The 21,128-nt window shown below is 49.1% G+C and overlaps 1 protein-coding gene across 1 annotated transcript in view; it reads right to left on the bottom strand.

Annotated features, from left to right (window-relative positions):
- The window catches only part of LDLRAD4 (low density lipoprotein receptor class A domain containing 4), a 276,397-nt gene that overhangs the window by 133,227 nt on the left and 122,042 nt on the right, over positions 1-21,128 (bottom strand). The window contains 1 exon segment of the mRNA XM_059039880.2: positions 12,077-12,539. Coding sequence (XP_058895863.1) covers positions 12,077-12,173 — 97 coding nt within the window. The 5' untranslated portion in view covers positions 12,174-12,539.

Here is a 21,128-nt window from a genome sequence, read left to right as displayed (position 1 = left end):
CTCTTGCCCTCACCTGATGAAAAGTACCCTGTTGTTTCCACGCAGAAGCACTAGAAATAAGATGAAGTTTATGAAGCGTGTTATCCAAGATGAGGCCCATGGAGAGGACGTCCCTTTCAGAAAGGCCCAGCGCAGGCTCCACCTCTCAGATGCCAGTGGGCTCTGGGCGAGGTCTGGAAGCATGTGTGTGATGATGGGCAGCAACAGAGCCCGTGGGCTTGACTGTCTCCGGGCAGTAAATGCAGGGTCCTCGGGAGACGCTGAGTGTGAGCACTTGTGCACATGGCTGTGAGGAGAGCTGAGGACTCGGGAAAAATGGGGACGCAGTGTCAGCTACCATGGCCCCAAGACCGCGGGGGAACATGCTCTGGGGCACCACCCACAGGGACCTGGTGGCAAGGCTCCACTTAACGGTGGGGTTCGTGGGTTCTGCTCCGTGATGCGGGGGTGGATCCCAGGGTGACGGAAGCAGGAAGCGGGGTCTCCTGGAAGGGAGGAAGGCATTTTACAGGGAAGGCCTCAGACGTCTCTCTGAAGAGGTAGAGTCGGAGCTGCCTCCACACAGGAGGCAGCAGGAGGAGGCTGTGCCCATGAAGGGGTCACTTGTGAAGCGTGTAACCTGCTTTTCTGCCTAAGTCTGTAGATCTCCTCATTTGATGTATTCAGTGCGCATTGTAAATGTTTTCCTCCTATCCTGTAGCTCCAGCCGCTACCTGCAGCCATCGGTAAAGTGCTGGCCTCACCTCTGCGAGAAGGGCTGGCTGGTCAGCATGGGCATCGGTTGGAGGGCAGTTCTAGGCTCGTCTGCAGGAGACATTGGGGCGGTGGGGCGGGGGGTGGGGAGCAGGCCTCTGCGGCACACACAGCGCTCAGCTACACACTGCCCATCCCAAACCCCACGCCCGGCCCTGATGACAGCTGGACACGCAGGTTCACACCCCACCGCATGCCCAATGTTTCCACCAACACGTCCCAAAGTACCTCGATTCAATTCAACCGCGACTACACGAGGCATCCCTGCCACACTTTGTCCTCCCCATCCCACCTGTCCTCCAGGTGGCTCAACTGGACATCTCACCCCAGCCTTGGCACGTCCTCTCCCTCGTAGCCGTCTCCAGGCAGTCTCTGCACATGAGCACCTGCCCCAGAGTCAGTCATGTCTCGCTCACGCCCCTTCTTCCCAGCGCCAGCGAGGACTGGCCCTGCTCACAGCCCACCTCCCTGCAAACTCTGTTCCTCCTGGGATCCTCTACCCCACCCGCTCCCTCACCAGGTCAAGGCCTACCTACTCTGTTCCCTGATGCCCTGATGCTGTGCAGGTGACCCTACAGCTAAGCCTCGCAGCCTGGACAGGGCAATGGGGACGGGAGCAGTCTCCCTCTTCAACCTCTCTCATGCCCTACACACCTGCACACCCCCGCGGCAGAGGAGAGCCTGGTCACCCCTCCTCACCAGGCTATCTACGCGCAGCCGCAGTTCCCAGTGGGGTTTAATGTGGATGAGCTGAGGCCACGCACATACTCTTCAATATGAAAGTCCTCTCTCCAACAAGAGCCTCTAATATTTTGATAGCTTCCTTGAGCAACTGTCTTTTTAAGGAAGATACACAAAGTCTACCAATAAAAAATAGGAACATTAATCCTAACTTGGTTTTGATTGTCCCACTTCCTTCTTCCAAAACACTGAGCTGCGTGAAGCGCCCAGAGTTGTCCACCGTCTCACAGCCACCTGAACAACCAGATAAAAGGTGCTTTTAAGACAATGAGTTCCATTCTATTAGCTAAACTTATACAACTTATTATTTGCAGGTTATTCTACTTCGGGGGAAAAATGATATTTACAATATACGTATCTTAACTTTTTCATCCTGACCACTGTCTGAATGCTGACAGGTCTTCACCCATCTTAGTCATGCTCTGGCTTTGAGCAAGAGGGAAGACAGGTTCTTTACACTCAGAAGAAGTGTGTGCCTTTGAGATGGAGAGACACAGCCGTGAGCCTTGCCTAGGAACGTGGAGGAGAGGTGAATGGGAACAGAAACATGCCCCCAAGCTGAGCAGCACCTCCTCCTCCCTCCTGCCCGGGCTCCATTCCTGTGCCCTCTGGGGATGTGGCTGCCATGGCAGCTCTGAGACAGTCACTGCATCTGACATCTTCAAAGGCTCTTCACTCACCTCTGAATGAACCCTGAGCCCACCTCCACGCACCTGCCCTACTCCTGCCTGCATCTCCCTCTCAGGGCTCCGGGCTCCACTCCTCCTCCCTGAGCCCCCAGGATCCTCCCCCAGGAGCCTGCAGAGCCGCATCAGGGCATTGCCTCGCACCCAGAACCTTCTGCTGCGGGTTGCAGTTGTTCTGTCCACTGTACTGGTTCTCTCTCCTCACTGCTCCTCCGTCTCTGGCCAAGCACAGCTGATTAACAGAGGCCGGCAACAAGCAAACAGTGGCACTAGGCACTGCAGCAAGACCAAAGCCTCTGCTGATGAAGCAAAAACAAACTGAGCAGTTTCTGTGGTTCGTGATGAACTCCTTGGCACTTCCCCTCGGCTGCCTCTCCCCTACTCATGACCAGACACCCAATTCAGCAGTTCAGTCAAAGTGGAACATCATACTTACTTAGTGGATAGTTTGGCTTATAATTCTTAACTTTAAAAAAAAAACAAACTTTAATTCCAACTAACATTTACTTGCACACACATGTGCTTATGCGAGGCATTCTGCTGGGAACTTTGACAAACCCCTGAGGGACAGGGGTGGACCCCACTCTCACCACCACAGCTGGTCAGGGGGCCCGGCTGCTGCGATGGTGGGTCAGCACCACTCCCACCGTATCTCGTTGCTGAGAGTTGACCTCCCAGTTACAAATGCTTCACTGACTAGAAACCTTTATTTCTGAGAAAGCCATCTTCATACATGGCTGTTGCTGACGAGGCAGAGTGAAGACAGGCCAGGAGAGCCCAGAGGAGAGACACTACTACTCACTACTCCTCACTACTCGGAGCCAGAGGAGAGTCGCTCCTTTGTGAGGCCATCAGCCACTTTGGATGGATTTAACAGAGACGGAGCTGCCTGTCAAATGCATCCATACCTAAGCCCCTCAACCCATCTGCCTATGGGTCCCAGCACCTAGACCACCGAGACGGGGGCAGCACTAGCCAGAACTGGTTCTTTTTTCATAACTTTTTGTTTTTATTGTAGCAAGATACGCATAATACAAAATGTACCATTTTCAGGAATATACCACCCTGTGGACTAAGCACATTCACAGGCTGGGCAGTCACCACCACCCTGGTCCATGCCTGCTCCCACCCCTCAGCACTGCAGGAGCAGGAGGACATGGCCTGGCGAGGCCACATCAGGAGGCAGCCACAAAGTGGCTGTGTTTTCCAAGGTGGAACACAGACAACACTGACAAGCGCTTCACCACCGAGCTCGGCGTGGGGCGTCACCACCTGTCTCTCGCCACACCATCCCACTCTGTGCTGGATTCTGAAGGACCCAAGTCTCGGAGGAGCTGAGGCAGCAGGTGGGAGACACCGGGATCCAGCTCCATCGCGGGCAGAGCTGCGGCCGCTAGTCCGCATGGCCTCAAGCAGGCCTGCTTCAGGCTGTGCTGCTCCCTCACTGATAAACCTGGGTCACTATGCACACCTCCCAGGGCTGTCACAAGGGAGGTGAATGAGACCATGTGTATGAAAGCACCTGGCGTGACAATTAATGTTCACTCCCATCAGCCCTATGAAATATGACATCTGAGCTCAATGAGAGCGTAATTCCAAAAGAGCAAGGAAAACAAGTAAGTTTAGACAGTTTCCCATCTTACTCCTGGCAGAGGAGCCTGAGCCTAAACACTGCCAGCAGGTGTGGACCATCCACTGCCCTCCTGCATCTGGAGCCAAGAGGTGCCTTCCCTACGCTATTCTAGAAACATTCTAGAATAACACCAAAGTGATTATTCTCTGTCACCAGATTCACTGTTGTTGGTTCAAATTTTAAAATGGAACCACGAAACATCCACCCAGATGGTAAACGTGTTTATTTCTGCATCCCATTTCTGGGTTTTCATGTTTGAATATGGTGTCCCAAAAAGTAGCAGATGAGATCTGTGACCCTATCTTAGGCCCAACGAGGCACATGACACCCTCAGCCTGTGTGACACCTGTATAGGGCCACTGCCCCCAAGGCCTCTGGAGGAGAAACCATTCCCCAATGGCCATCTCTGAGCACTGGCAGGTCGAGGGTCCTGAGTGTGAAGGCAGAAACCCTAACACATGGAACATAAGTGAATAAGAGAGGAAGCCATGCGCTGGAGATTTCCAGGAGCAGAGGCCAGGGTCTGAGCAAACTCCTCAGCCCTCTGGACCATACTCCCAGCTCCAGGACAGCACGTGACATGACTGCACTGCACCAGGTTAACAGTGTAGCTCAGGACGCCATCAGAGAGGGCACCTCAGGGAGAGGCGTCAGAGCACCGGTTGTGAACCCCCCACAGGTATGGCGTGAGCTCCCATCAAACACTGGCTCAATGAGCCCCCAATTTTTCTAAGGCCTTTATGTGTAACTAACCTCTTGAAGGCGGTGAGGGGAGAAAAAGAACATTTACTGAGCAACAACTATATGCCAGGCTCTATGTTTGATACTTTGCATGTCACTTCATTATATCCTTATCAAAACATTACTTCATACTTATTGTTATTCCTACTTTGCTGTTGTAAAAAGTGCACCTCAGAGAGGTCAGCCACTTTGTCAAGGTCATAGAGCAGGAACTGGGGGGAGGACTACCCAGGACTTTCCTGCTGGAAGCCAGGCCCTCTCTGGCCTCTGAGCTCGTCCTGCAACAGTAAGCATGGGAGAGTCCACGTGAAGACTCTAGAAACACCTGCGCACCAACAAAGCAAGAGTCTAGGACCCAAGAAAGGAATTCAGGAGACCACATGGTGAAGCAGTCGCTTGCTTTCTGCACACGTCTCTGGCTTCTCCAGAGCTAAATGGCTCCCTTCGGGGGTAACTTTAACATCTAAGTTTCAGAAACATGATGGACAAAAGCCAACATTTTTCAAAGAACCCAGTGAAATTTGTAGGTCATTTTTGACCCTGGATATTCAACAACAAGGAATTCATCTTAAACCAACACTGATTACTTAACTGATAGTAAAAAGCCCTGACTTTTGTGTATATATCCTAAAATCTAGCAAGGAGTTGCTAGATTAGAGTTGCCCTTTAGGATTTACTGTTATAAATAAAAGAGCTAGAAAATGGAAGGTTTCAGCAAAACAAAAACATCTGTCAGATTAAATAATAATTTGAATGTTTTTGACCTTGTAATTCTTATAATATTTATTTTAATGTTATAGCTATTTAAGAGCTATAAAAATAAGGAGTTTATAATTATCTTTATGTTGTACATATTTAAGTAACCTTAAAATGAATACAATTTCAGGCAACACTGAAATTTCTTCCTATCCTTATTTAAAATGGGTATGCACACTCTCTCCTCAGACATTAGGCTACCGTAATACCATAATGCCTCTAGAAAAGAAGATAATCACACTTGTCACAGTAGGAAAACCCTGGGAACAGTGGCGAATGATTTACAGTGAAGACAGGGGAGCTGCGTTTGGGACTGTAAATTATGTGTTATTTACACAAAGAAATGACATTATTAAGGAAGGGGCAGGTTTGTAACCGAGGACCAGATGCCAGCCTATACCAGGCGACCTACGACCAGGCATGCACCAGCATGCTCTGACATCTCTCAGTAAACTCACTTCCTTCAAGCCAGAGCATGTGAGATTTTACAGAATGCCACTGTCATCTATCTTTTTACATCTATTAAACCACAATGAAGAAGATCACCTGGGCTTCTCCCATGCACATCACTGAAGATTCCATGGACCTGAGACAGACCTTGGAGACAGAGAGGAAGATGGCAGAAGGACAGAGTCTAAGCGAAACTGCACAACCCAGATTGGGACTTGAACCCACTGTCTTTTAATTGAGATCATACACCTCGTCTCAGGACTTAATGAAGCTCAGGTTCTTTATGTCTCATCACAGAAAGAATTCAGCAAGAGGCAAAGTGATAGGCAAGGAGTGGATTTATTTAGAGAGAAACACTTTCCACAGACAGGTGGTCTGTCTCAAAAGGTGAGAGCAGCCCTAGGGTATGGGGTCATCTTAGAAAGTGAGAGGAGCCCTGGGAGAAACACCCCACAGACAGAGTGTGGGCCATCTCAGAAGGCGAGAAATCCCAAAGCATGGGGTGGTTAGTTTTTACAGGCTGGGTAATTTCATAGGCTAATGAGTGGGAGGATTATTCCAACTACTTCAGGGAAGGGATGGGGATTTCCAGGAATTGGGCCACCGCCCACTTTTTGGCCTTTTCTGGTTGGCCTCAGAACTGTCATGGCACTAGTGGGTGTGTCATGCAGCTGATGTCTTACAGTGAGCTCAAGGTCCACTACAAGTTGAATCATACGCCATCTTGGACCTAATTGGTTCTAACCAGTTTATGTCATACCTTCAAGGGCTATGTCATTCTTTTAGAGGTTGTGCCCTGCCCTCTTCCCTCCGATTTCATTAGGGGGATGAGAAGGCATCACTAACAGTATCAAGGTATTTCAAAATGCAGAAACCATCTGTGGACAGACAAGGGGTCCACTTTGTCCAGAACTTCAGTCACAGCAAGAGAATGAAGAAAGACATCACCAGGGGGCCTTGAACTACAGGCTGAGGAGTCTAGATTCTTTAGGAAGCAAGAAGCCATGGAAAGTTTGGGGGCAAGAGCAGGTATAATTAAAGCTGCACTTTCAAGAATACAGGCGGAACTCAGACAGGGGAGAATGGAGACAGTAAAGCTGCCTGGGTCCCCTCTTCACTGGCAGCACCTACACACATCTGGCGAGAGCTCCCTGAACAGGCCTGGGTAAAAGCAGCCCCCCTACGGCCCAGCACCAGCAGGACAGGGTCGCCTGAACTACAGACACAAGAAGAAGCACATGCTGTGGGGAGCTGTCCCTCCATGGTTTTCTTTCTAAAAAGCCTTCAAGGTCTTGCCACTTGGGAAATATTGCCCACTAGCTGCCCATTTGGAACCTTCATACTTTCATACTGCAGTCTCTTTCCTAATAAAGAACTGAAAAAAGTTATGCAGTAAAGAAACCAATTTTTCTTCTAGAATTTGGCCATCAATCCATCAACCCCTTTTATTGAAAAACAGCTCTCTATCTCCTAAAACTAGCATCCTCCAAGCAGCTTTGGAAAGCATGGGCTAATAACCAACCCGGCAGCCTTGAAGGGCTGAGTAATGAGCTGAAGGTCAGGGTGATGGGAAGCGGGGGTGGTCAGGATCCCTCAGGGCTGCTCCACGCCTGGAACAGTACAGACCTGTTCAGGCCACCAAGGCAGCCACATCCACTCTGTGCAGGGTCCCGTGCTCCTGCTGGTGTGAGAAAAATCCCACTGTGTGGGGGTGTGGACAGGCATCCCAGCAGCTCAGTTCAAGTGCTTCTTGCATTCTGCTCATTAGGCTAAGAAAACCTGGTCAGCAGCATCCATAGAATAGCTCTCTTTCAGATGCCTGAAGACTTATATCCACTCTCATCTTTCTCCTTTATGAGTAAAATAACCTTAATTTATTTAACAACTAGGTCTGGTTATCCTTTTCACAAGAAAGACTTGTAAACTCTGCAGAAATTTGGTTCATCTACCAGTTATCCAAGGTTGAATGTCTTTCTGCATTGAATGGAAAGATTCAGAGCCTCAGAAGGTTAACTAAGCATCTAAGGGCAGCCCTGGGGGCAGGGAGGAGCAGGGTCTCGAACCCACATTGGCTTTAGGTAACAACCCAGGCAGAATGCTTTCCACTCACCACAGTACAGTGAACCTCAGAGGAAATCTCCCACAGCTGGGACGCTTCAGCAGAGGGCTGGCTGTACCCCGCTGGAAGGATTTCTATTTCTCTCTGCCCAGAGGCGCTGCAGGTTTGATGTCACAGGAGTCTATCCACTTACATCACTGCCTGTGTGAACCAAAGCTCAGTGGGAGGAACCAAAGCAGAGACCCCAGGTCACCTGCCTTCTCACCTGCCTGAATGAAATAGCAGCACTGTCATTGGGCCTTGCAATACTCAGGAGACCCTCCTGGGGCGGGGGGCATGCTACAGAGTCACCAACATATGTGACTCTCAAGACAGGCTGCAGCCGCCGTGGACGGGCACCTGGGGACTGAGCTCAGCCAGCCTCAGAAGCTGGGACCAACCAATCCCTTCAGAAATTCAATCACACACCTTAATAAAGTTTACATCTTTGACCCAATAATTCTTTTTCTGGGAGTTTATCCAAAGGAAATAGCCCAATATACAGAAGAGCTTTTGGCACAAAGGTGTTCACCAAAGCATTATTTATAAGGATAAAAGCTGTTCAAAACTGCAATATCCAACAATAAGAGCACAATTTTGAAACTCAAGTACACTTACATAAAAGAATATTATGTAACAATTTAAAATGAAACTTATAATGAAAATGCTCATAATGTAAAGTTAAAAGGGAATGAGCAGATTATAAAATTGAATATATATTATGAACACAGTTCTGTAAGAAGAAACTTGCACAGGAAAGACTGAAAGGACACAAGCCAAAATGTTAACAATGGGAAAGCTTCATACGGCAGGACTGTGTGTGGCCAAGTATTTGTCTTCATTCAATTTTACTGTGCTTCCCAAATTTTCTTACAATGAGCAGGCATTACTTGTAAAAGGAAAAATGTTGAGTTTGTTAAAAAGAACAGTATCTAAGTGATTAAAATAATTTCTAAACTACATGTGCTGAGAAAATTTAAAACAATGTATAAATTCCTGTATGCAAGGATTAGCCAAAGAAAATCATAATTAGAAAGCTGAATTTGCAGTATGTATCCACATGGGTACACCTGCATGCACACAGGAAGCAAGACATAGAGGGGACTTCTAACCACGTGGGCGGGCGGGCAGGCAGCCAGCAGTGCATGGGGGAGGGGACTTCCCAGCTTCTACCACCTTCAAGGTAATTTCATATGCTCCAAACAAGCATGGGCTTGCCATGCAAACACGGCTTCACAGGCCTCGCAGCCTCCCTCCTAGCCAGACTGCAGCTGCTAAGCCCTTCCTTACATCCTAAGAAATCTGGAGCCCCTCCCACTCCCACTTCCAAGAGAATCAGAACATAAAATACAAACTGACAAATTTTTTCCAGTGGAGGTACGGTTAACTGTATAGTGACTTTTGTCTAGCAAAAACAAGATTTAAGCCAAGGAAAAACGCCTTAACCCCTTTACCATTTAAGATACGTAAGGCAAGACTTTTTTCATTAGCATCTTCAATTCCAGCAGCTAAGATGATAGTCTTCAGTTGCCCTGGGATAAGAAAGGCTAAAGTCAAAAAACATAAGAACAGTAAATCAAGCGGGGAGGGGAAGTCGCCTGCTCACCTCCATCTGAGACCACAGCTCAACCCGCCCACGGGGCAGGGATGTAGGTTCAGCCCCTTCATCCTATGCCACCTTAAGTAACTGTTACCAACTATGCGGAATGATGAAGAACAGGCAGAGAACAAATCCGTAAGCTGAGTCCCCAGGGACCCACCCCGAGAGAAGGCCAGCACTTAGGTCTTCTTCCTTTTATCACTTGTTACTTCCTAGAGATACTGGGAAGCTAAAACCACTGGGCCGGTGTGCCCAGCTCTGATAAATAACAGTCAGCACTCGACAGCTTTCTGAAGGGTGGGCCGATCAGTTAATTCAATCATTCCTGTTGAAGGAATAGGACACTTCAGTTTCTTTTTTCAAGAACTGACTCTGGAACCTGCCCCTCAACTCTGACACCTGCCCCACGATGTTCCCAGTGCTTCCCAGACTTTCCTGTGCCCCTGGGCTCTTGTTAGGATGCAGCCCTAACGTAGCAGGACTAAGTGCACAGAGACCAGTTAGCTTCCCATCTCTGAGAATGAGACCCAGTCAGTGGTAAGGCTCCTCAGGTGACCCCCGTGTGCAGCCAGGGTCGCACATACCACTAGGAGGTTTGGAAAGGCCACCGGATCAATCTAACTCCTGGCTACTCTGAGTGTGCCCCCTGCACAGTGACACCAGCACACCAACACTGGCCTCAGAGCTGCGGTGAAGAAGGGCAGGGCAACACAGCTAGAACGTTAGGTCGGCCACAGTTATCGTTTCACTACTGCCAGTAGTATGATTATTATTCAGGTGGACTGACACAGCTGGGACAAGGCCAAATTTGTGAAGAAACAGAGTTCTTGGGAAAACTATGAGTTAAAAGCAGATAAGAAAATAAGAGCTGGGGAGGAGCTCTGAGAGGGTGGCTCAGGGCAAGTGTGTGGGGAGCTGACAGAGGGCCGTGTGCATGGCCCACCACTGGGGCAGGAACAGTCACAACAGCGACCACTTACCTGGGCCTGAACTAACGGGGCAGGCACTGTCCTAACTACCCCCAGTTCTCCGGGCTGAAACATTCTTGCTTTCCATTCTTTAGCTCTTACTATCCCAAGGCCCCCCAACGGGCTAGGGGCTTCCCTTCCCGCAGGGCAGAAGAGCTGATCACCTAGGAGAAACTGGCTGGGAGCTGGGAGCCTCAGGAGCCAGGCTAGGCACGCTCTTCACCCCTAGGGGGGCAGTGACACAGCTGAGGAGTGTGGGGACAGGCTTGTCTACATTTTGGACTGTGAGCTACATGCCTCTCCTCAGGTTCTTTCTGTCCCACCCTCTCTTCCTTCTCTTCTTCCCTCTTCCTCTCGGAGCTGCTTTACAAGCTGCCTTCCATGGCCTCACAGGCAACTCTCTCAGCAGCTGCATCCCAGGGCTGCAGCTCCTGGGATGGACAGCTGAGGAACGACCCCTAGGGAGGACCGGAGGAGGGGTTTCCGGTTGGGCTGGCCGGCTGAGGAGGGCCTGGAGAGCTGGGCTCTGCGTATTCCTCTGAAACAGCCATCTCACTCGTCTTCCTGGGCCCTGACCACTCCAGGGGACCTTCCCCAGCTGACCCCCAGGAAGAGGGCCCCCTGTTACACACGCCCAGCTCCCCCAGTCCTCATTCTCCTGTGAGAGCTGCACGTGACCACATTCACTGTCAAACCAGCAAGGGAGCAGGAACAACACTGGTGACTGTCAGGAGCAGAGTTCCAGCCAGCGGGGAAGAAGAGCCCCATGCTCTCTCCCCAGCAACCCGAGCTGCCCGCTACACACGACTGGAAAACCTGAAAACTTTTAGGACTCACAGAGCCAGAGAATACAGGCACTTCTTGTAATTTTCCCACCATCCTTCCTTAAAAAAAAAACAAAACTTTGTTTATGTAAAACTGTTTTCCCTGGATTCCATGAGGTCCTTCAACTTCACAGCCCACATTCTATAAATAAGGAGGCAGAGGCCCAGGAGCATTAGTGGCTTCCTGGGATGTTAAGTGAATCAGACAAAGAACCAGGATCCAAATTCAAAAGCCCTGTGGCTCAGGCCCTGGCTCTGGGCACCAGCCAGACTGAGTGGTTCCCTGCGAAGGGAGCAAATCAGAACAGGGGGAAGAACAACCACGCGGAAGAGTGACACGGGGCTTCTCCATGAGTCCTTTACAGGAGAAGGTCAGCGCTCAGAGTTGCCGCCCCACTACCGTCTGCACACGAGTGAGTCTCAGGAAGAAAACTAACGACGCAGAGGGAGAGGTTACTCATCAGCCATAACTATTCCCTCCAAGTATTCCCAGTTCTGGACAGAAAGACACCCCAACACACCATTCTGCAAGAGATGGATTTTCTTCAAGGAACGGCAGCTCGCCGGATACTATGTGCGCCCTACAACTCAACAAAGCAGAATCGTAAAATGTCTGACGCTCTTTCAAATTCCTCTCTACAGAAAAGGAAAACAAGCCATAGTTTTACCAAAATCAGTCACCACGGCAGCCTGAGCCCCTTGATGCTGTGTGGGCTTCAGTTCCTAAATGCAGACATATATTCATTTCATATAGTTGTTTGGTATCTTATTACCTATCGACTAAGAGATGAAATAAAGTTTTCAGTTAAGTGTGGTGGATTCTCACCTGTGAAAGCATTTGTGGCCTGAAAGCCAGCTTCCTGCATACTGCTCCCCGGCAGGCCTGTGTTCCAACTTCTCAGCTGTCCCGTCACCAGGAACATCCAGGAGGCCTCAGGTCACCTCCATCTCAGCTTGCAGGAGGCCATCACTCTGCCTGTCTGGTTTCTGGTAGCATCGGACACCAACATGCCCTGCTCCCAGCCTCTGAGAGCAGGTGGTAGCTGGGACGGCACCCAGTCAGGCAGTGTGCACGCTCGGGGCACCGGTCACATCAGCCGTCCAGCCAGAGAGTGGAGGCCATGGTGGGCCCAGGAGTGAGGAAGCTGTCCCATGGACACCGGCCTACCCACCTCAGAGGAAGGACCCCCCCAGCCGCCTGGCAGCCAGCATTCTCCAGGGGTCTCACTTGCTCCGGGGGGTTCAGGAGGGTTTGATCTGCAGCTCTCTATGCTTCGCCTCTCCCCTTGCTGAAATTAAAAAGAAAGAGATCATTTTCTTGATGACCTATAGAACATGAAACTCAGTAGACCCACAGAGGCCAACAAAGAAAAAGAAGCCCCCAGAGCCATGCCCATGACCACACGGTGTGGGAAGTGGGGCACATGTAGCACTTCTCCTGCTGCCCGAGAAGGGGCAGGAGGCCAGGGGGACTCCTGCACCCAGAACAACATGGGGCCAGCTTCTCCGAGCCGCTCTAGGAACAGTTACAAAGGTCACATGCATTCAAATGTCCTCCCCAGGCTACCCTAGGCCACAGACACCTGAAGCAGAAATCCATTTCCTAAGCAGTTTCCTGAGGTCTTACAAGTGGGATCTGAGGTTCATGCCCACTGCTGTCAGCATGCCAGAAAGGACTTGGGTTGAGCTGTTTTACGAAGTGACTCTTGGGACTTCTCTGGTGGTCCAGTGGCTAAGACTCCAGGCTCTCAATGCAGGGGGCCCGGGTTCGATCCCTGGTCAGGGAACTAGATCCCACATGCCGCAACTAAAGATCTTGCATGCCCCAACTAAGACCCGGTGCAGCCAAATAAATAAATATTTTTTAAAGTGACTCTTAAGTGGGAAGAAAAGGTCAGTGATAATTTTTTTAAAAGAAGAGGAAGGAAAAGCAAATTTAATCTATCAATATAAACTGTTCCATATATATTACATATCCCATAATAATAAAAGCATTTTACAAATACTTATATATTTTAACGTTGTTATACTAGCAACATTAACTACAAGAATGTTAGAAGTCCAAAGGACCAGACTTTCTTTTTTTTTTTTTTTTTTTTTTTTTTTAATTTTTGGCTGCGTTGGGTCTTCATTGCTGCACGCGGGCTTTCTCTAGCTGTGACAAGTGGGGGCTACTCTTCATTGTGGTGTGCGGGCTTCTCTTGTGGAGCATGGGCTCTAGGCGCGTGGGCTTCAGTAGTTGTGAAACATGGGTTCAGTAGTTGTGGCTTGTGGGATCTAGAGCACAGGCTCAGTAGTTGTGGCGCTGTGGCATGTGGGATCTTCCTGCACCAGGGATCAAACCCATGTCCCCTGCATTGGCAGATGGATTCTTAACCACTGCACCAGCCCAAGGACCAGGATTTTGTGTTTTTTTAAATTTTATTTATTTTTACTTATTTATTTTTAATATCTTAATTGGAGTGTAATTGCTTTACAATGGTGTGTTAGTTTGCTGTATAACAAAGTGAATCAGCTATACATATACATATATCCCCATAGCTCCTCCCTCTTGCGTCTCCCTCCCACCCTCCCTATCCCACCCCTCTAGGTGGAAACAAAGCACCGAGCTGATCTCCCTGTGCTCTGCAGCTGCTTTCCACTAGCTATCTATTTTACCTTTGGTAGTGTATATATGTCCATGCCACTCTCTCACTTCATCACAGCTTACCCTTCCCCCTCCCCGTGTCCTCAAGTCCATTCTCTACATAGGACCAGACTTTTAAAACAGAATCACAAATATGAATCTCTGGTATTAGAGAAAAGGAACCTTTTCCATTATTATCACTTCATCCTAAACAATTTATAGCTAATTTTTAGAAAATGTAACTTTATTCCTCTTTTTCACCATCAAACTAGAGAAAAGAAAAAAATTTAAGAAAACAGCACATAACAGAAAGGAACCCTCTGTTAAAGCCCTCTTGCTGTAAATATAAGGTAATAAGGTAAAACATCACTAATACAGACTAACTGGAAGGAAGCCCTAGTGTATTAAGGAAGCACCTTAATTACATTAAGAAAGAAATTCAACTGCATTGCCTTCATGTACTTGCAGTAACAATCTCAGTTAATAAAGTGCAGCCCAGTAGGAGTCCTCAGGTTTAATGAATAGGTAAAAAATTTAATTAAAAATCATTTATGTAAATGGTGGTTCTGAAGTGCTTGAAAATGTGAGAAAATGTTTGTTCTCTGAATTTAAACATTCCGTATCAAATGACCAGTACAGACAGTTATCAATGTCCCAAAGTCCTACACCAACATCCAGAGTAAAGGACCATGTGCACTGTAGTTATCTACTTTAGGGAATGGAATTGCCAGTTAAAAATAAAAGCCCACCTGCCCTAAAACCGTGATTATCTTTACTCTTTCTATGATGCTTTCAATGCACAGAAATACTAGACTGTATTTGTTCTCTTTTCCTGAACTCAAAGACAAACTAAAGTGTGGTGATGTTTTTGTTGTTTTATTGAGAGGTTTTGCTTAATTATCTTGCTTCATTGCAAAAGGCATGCTACCACAATTTTTAAAAAAACTAAGCTATACATTTCAAATGGCTATGGGAAGATTGAGGCTGACGTGGATAGAAATAGAAGAAACAACAAACTCTTCTCTTTTTCCTCTTACTGTCTCTGTCACACTCACCAATACTTAACTTTACTTCTTAAAGAGAGGGAAGACGACAGGTGTGTAACAGGTCCCCCTGAGGTCTTGGGCATGGTCCTGGCCTGGATGTTTAGAGAATGACATGTGTGGTTCCCAACACAGGCTGAAGGGCCAAAATTTATTTTAATTATCTTCATTAACTGATGACGTGCATAGTCCTACATACATTTGGAGTCTCCTTAATATGCAATTTTCAAGTGAAAGTGAACCTGTAACTGCCATAAAATATTTTCTTCCTCACCACTAACAACACAGATAAGACACCCTTTCTAGAAACACACAAAAAAGAGGAGTGGGTCCCCAGAACCTGGAGTCTGTTCTGTTCAGCGAGGGACCGACCAAAGAGAACAGGGCCAGGAAGCCATGCTCAGGAGGAAAGTAGATGACCTAGCAGGCTGCAGAACAGGTGGGTAACTGGGACCCAGAGTTGGCAGAGGTACCACACATCGGCTTTCACAGCTCAGCAGGCAACCAAGAATCAGGAAAAAGGCACAGAAGCTGAACACATCGCTGTCCTGCCTGCCTCCCACACTCAAGGGCCCTGCTTACCTTCTAGTCTCAGAGGTGGCACCTTGCCCACCCCTGGGACTAAATGCAGAGCCCGGTAACCTGGCTCGCTGGCCCTGGCCGCAGCTGTGGCTGCATGCAGGGGTGCTGATCGCTCAGCACCATCTCTCCGCTGAGCTGTAAGCCCCACGGGGACGTTTCCCTTGAGCACCTAAGGTGCTGCCTGGTGCCCAGTGGACATCAGTAGGACGAGTCTACTGAACGATGGATGGGTGGACCAAGGCTGCTGGTGTTCGGATGAGGCACACAGAGAGGCTCGGCAGACCCTGTAAACCAACCCACTGCCCCGAGCCATGCTGATGGATGCCATCCCCGGGCTGAGAGGCTGTTCACACCTCTGGCTCTGAGCCTCTGAACTGGCAAGGCTTTTGCTACCACCCCACTAGTCAAGGTGAGACAAGAATAACGAGCAATGACTCCCCTGCACTCACACTTCACAGCAAAGTACCCAGCACAGGCCCATGGAGGTCACTGCTCTAAATCCTCTCAAGCCACAGAGAAAACTCTAGCCCCACAGAGGTTACATGACTTAGCCCCAAACTAGCACTCAGGAGTTGGGACTAACGCCTGGTCTCTTGCCCCTCCAGCCACTGTTATTCCCAGGCTACTTCTGAATCTCAGGTAGTTTCCTAAACTGAAGTGCCTTAACGCTGGTAATGCTCAAATCAGGAAAATCTAGGGGGGAAAAGAGGAAAAATAAAGAGAGAAAGAGGCAACTTACCCAAGATGCAAGGTCACAGAGTAACCCTGAACCCATTCAAGAGCCCCTCTACAGCAAGCACACTACCACCATCCTGTCATGGACACATGGACACACACACGTTCTATTTACACTGAGAAGATGGGCAGGACTAACCAGGAAATAAATTAATTCAATATTGCACTTGAAACATGTTGTTAAGTCCCTCCCATAATGGAGCAACAGTTACTAAGGAAATAGAGCACACAAAAGGGAAAAACACCCCCACAACAAGGGACGTTCTTAAAAACATGAACGCCCACGAAACCTAACCAAATAAGTTGTGGAATACATTTGCTTTACCACTTGTTCACAAAAACTCATACGACACACAGCCTTCCTACAATCACTGGGGAGTGAAAAGAACTGCATTCCACAGATGACACCTATCATGAAAGTTCAGTGTGGAAAGACTCGTGATTCAGGAAACACAGGGTCACACGCTGGGCACAGAGGCCAACTCAACAGAGAAGTCAAACAACCTTTTCTCAAAATCTAGTAACACTAGTATAAGTGTAGTGCATAAAGAATCAATACCGCAGTTTCATTTCTGATTTCCTCGCACCATGGACAGACTGCCTCGCTGGTATGTTGGTTACCTAGGTGATGGCCACCTGGGTGATGGCCAGACCGAGCAGCCACAGGCTCCAGACCGCAGAGGTCCCACCTGTCTGAGGACAGGCACTGCTCCAACCTCGGAGGAAGGAGCATGGAGAGGTGAAGGGATGGTCCCAACCCCGACAAACCATGACACTGTTGCAAAACTCAGAAAACAGAAACAAATACGTTGAGAGTGTGCCACACTGCTTACTGGAAAAAACTCAACTATTGGCTTGTTTATCTAAGGTCAAAGTGGCAACGGACTCTGAGCAAGACAGAGGTGAGGAAAAGTGGGACAAGAAACCTGAGGGTCTGTTTCTGGCCTGAGCTTGGAGCCCTCCACCCCATGGATAGACACGCAAACCTGGGAAGTGCAGGTCAGTCTAGGTATTCCTCGTGGCAGCCACCGCCCCTGCCCTGCCCTGGGCCAGGCTCAACCAGGCTACCACATCCTCATGCACCATGAGGGGTGAGAGCTCGAGGTCCCTTCTGATCTGAGCAGGCCCCAGTGGTCATGTCTCCAGTCAACGGAGATGGGACAGATGTGCATGAAAAGGACACTGTGAACCAGCACAGAAAATCTGCACAGAAACCAAGTCTGAGAACAACTCAGACAAAGGGCCATCTGCACAGCAGTACAGATCCTTCTCGCTGCTCTTAATTTCTGTGGTTTGGGGTGTATGACAATTGCAGCTTTTATAACACAACCTCAAAGCCATCGAGCCCTGGGCAGCTCAACGGGCTCCAGGTACTCAGGTCACCACTTCAGGAAGCAAGTACAAAATCTAAAACCCTCTTCAAATATGCTCACACGATGCAAACAGGGAAGGTACCAATTCTATTAGACCATCCTTTAAAATGTCACCTCGAAAATCCAACACTTGATAAAACCTGAAGAATCTATAGTCTGAGCTTTACCCAAACCAAGCTGGAGAACATTTCCCCCAGATAATTAAGTAGGAAAACTGCCCCTAATAATCAGTACAGGTACCACTACCTCCTCACACTACCTATGGGCAGGGGAGGCCATGGGGTCGCCATTCATTTTATGGAGGAGGAGATGGTAGCCCAGGGAGGAGAGGGAACACACTGCAGGATGAGGGCAAAACTGGACCAGAACCAGGTATCAGTCTGGGCCCAAGCTCCAGGCTCTCCCGTAGACGCAAACTGGTCAAAGGAAGAAGCTGAGAAAGGGGCACAGGGCACACATGGACCCCTGCCCATGGCGCTCAGGGGATCCTGAAACGATCCCCACTTTCCCAGGCCCAGATTGGGCCATGCCCACAACACCAACACACCCCGAAGAGAAGGTGCAGAAGGGCCAGGGCCTTGGGGCAGGGGCAGAGTCAGAGTCCTCGGGTGGATGAGCACTGACCGAAGGTCCCCTGACCTAGTCTGAGCACATCACAGTCACCTCGACAGTGTATGCCAGCTGAGCAGAGGTCACTCCTCCCAGCCTGGTGTGAGGGGCGCAGGCCAGCTCTGCACTTAGCACTCTCCTCCACCCCAATTTTCTTCACATAAAACCAGCTTACAATGGGCATGGCAGGCCAAGAAAAGGGGGCGCTGCAGGGGTAATGAGTGTGAACAGCAAGGGGAGGGGGCTGAAAGCAGAAGGAAACATAGGCCCACAGTTCCACCCTCCCTGCATATGCTCCTGCACCCCTGTCACCCATCAGGGCTGCTGGGCCAGCGCCTGCACCCCGGTGCCTTGCCCATGACCTCCTCCCTGCTCTCTGGACTGAAGAATACCACACAAGCTGCATCTTCTCATTCAGCTACTTGTGGGGTCACTACTCTAGCACGGCACTATCTGAGATGCCTGCACTCTCCTATCTCTGTCTATGGAGGTATTTCTAACGGAAACCTTTTCTTGCTAATCTTTGCATCCACAGCATTGTCCATGCGGACTAGCATACAGCAGATACCCAATAAATGCTGGTTATACTGCACTGAATCACATCTGAGCTTCAGCTGGGTCACCCCCTTGTCATTCTACTCTCTCTGCCCTGCCTCAGCTGCACGAAGCACCAAGGGCCTGGAACCCAAGGAGGCTGCTGGCCACAGGGCATGCACACTGGGAGGGTGCTCCTTGTGGGAGGGTCAGGCTGGGCATCTGGGGCACAGGCAAGTCCAACCCTCCACCACTTAAAACACACTGGAAGGAGAGCTTTCCATGCAAACAGGCCAGAGGACAAAAGGCCAGACTTTGAGGCAGACCGCCTTGGGTGCACCTCATTCTAGGCCACATGCAACTCTGGCAGTTACTTAACCCTGAGCCTCAACTTCCTCATCTGTAGAGTGGAAGCAACAATGACACTCATAGAATTATTGTGCATTTAATGAGGGGCCACGTACAAAACACTGGTCTCCAATCTATGTTAAAGAACAGTGTACCTGGGCAGATGACTGATGCAGGGTTGGAGAGCATGGCCCACCCTCCCTCCTCCAGCTCCATCTCACCCAGCCGTACACAACAGAGGGTTCGACCTCATATTTCCTCACATGATTTGTCTTGATATTTTTAAAGTTCTTGATAGATAAAAATCTAAGCTCACAAACACCCTACGTCAGCTAAAGTTAATGAAAGAAAGAAAAGGGAAAAGATACAAAAGTAAAGAAAATGTGTAGGTGAGGTATTTGGTATGAAATGTGGTAGAATAACCTTTTGTTATTATTATTTAGTTAAACAAATGACAAAGAAGAAACTCGTCTTTAAAAGGAAAAAGAGTCTCGATATTCAATTTTTCTTCATGTTTTACATATTGAAATATCAAATTTTAAAAACAGCAATAGATGGTAATAAATAAATTTGACCCACGTTTTACATCTCCTTACTAGAAAATAACCATGCAGGGTCCAATCTGCCTTTCTTCTGTCCTTCACCCTGTTTGGTTTGTACCTTTGTAAAGTGCTGACTTTTTAAGTCCTTTTACGTGTATTTCTGAAGCTTTCCCAAGACCTCAAGAATGAAATTCTGCACAGAGAGGACATCCCACCAAGTGCCCTGTGCATGACAGGAGGTGTTGGAACAGGGCCACTGGCACCTGAAAAGCTAATATAATGACCAACAATGAAACAGCCAGTGCTCCTACAGAAACGAACCATCTGCACAATGCCAGGCGCTCGCGTTAGCAAACGTTTCCTAAGTGTCCCTTGTGCACGAAGCCTCAGACCAGCTCCACATCTGCTTTCTAACCAAACACACAGTGGATACCTAAACGTTCATCAAGTAGCTTTGCCTTGTATGCTCATATTCATTTTCTGAAAAATATATTTCTCTAGGCAAAAGAAAACTTTCCACATTATATTACAATTCAATAACCTGTTTGAGGTGGGTGGTAGTGGACTGAACACTCCAATAATATTCTTCTTAGATGTTTCCAAAGAAAGGTCCACATGGTCTGGGACAGACATGGGAGAAGGGAGATGCGTGCTGTGAGCCCTGACAGGTACCTGCCCACACCGGGGCCCACGAGGCTCCGACCAGAGGCCAATTTAACACAGGTGCACTGCAGGTCACAAACACAGGGCTGCTTAGTGACTGGTGCCCTGGCAGAGAGACAATGAAACCGAGGAGGAGCCCGCTTAGCTCTGCAGAGAGGAGGTGGGCAGAGAGCTCATAGATACGGATCCACCCGCACCCTCTCAGGACCTGCACTTCCTTCCACTCAACCACCCCGCTGCCTCTCTCGTTTAAGGGAAGCAGGAGCAGCAGCACACGCCACGTGTCCACCATCCCAGGAGGAGGAGGACCCTGTGACTGCCCCAGACAGGCCACAGGTTCACAGAGAAGAACTCGAAGATCATCTCTGGACCAGCCTCTCAAGACGACGTGGAATTCAACCCAGAAAGCCACCACAGGAGCCACGCCAAATTCTGGAAGCAGAACTCATTTAGCCCAGTCAGCCCTGGTGGAACAACTCAGTCTGATCACAGAAGCCCAAGGACACATTTCAGCAGACGTCCAAGGATACAACACAAAATGGTATAGTCTGAGGTTGGCCCCCGGAGCTGATGTCACCGTAGCAGCTGGCCCGAGAGTGTGACACAGGGGCTCTGGGTGGCAGTGGAGCACAAGAGCGAGCTCCCCCTCTGGGAAAGGCCCCAGCGCACTAAGCCACAGATGAGCAGTGCCCAACTCCACAGCCGTTAGGGAAACACTGAGAGAGTTTCCCAGCCTCCTGGAAGGCTGGATGGGGCAGGGCCATGACAGTGCACCTGTCCTGAAGAGCAGCTGCTGAAGGGGCAGAGAATTCAGGGGAAAGCT

The sequence above is a fragment of the Kogia breviceps genome, chromosome 15, assembly GCF_026419965.1.
Source record: "Kogia breviceps isolate mKogBre1 chromosome 15, mKogBre1 haplotype 1, whole genome shotgun sequence".
NCBI lineage: Eukaryota > Metazoa > Chordata > Mammalia > Artiodactyla > Physeteridae > Kogia > Kogia breviceps.
The sequence above is the reverse complement of the archived record's forward strand: the minus strand, read 5'-3'. Positions and strand labels throughout refer to the sequence as shown.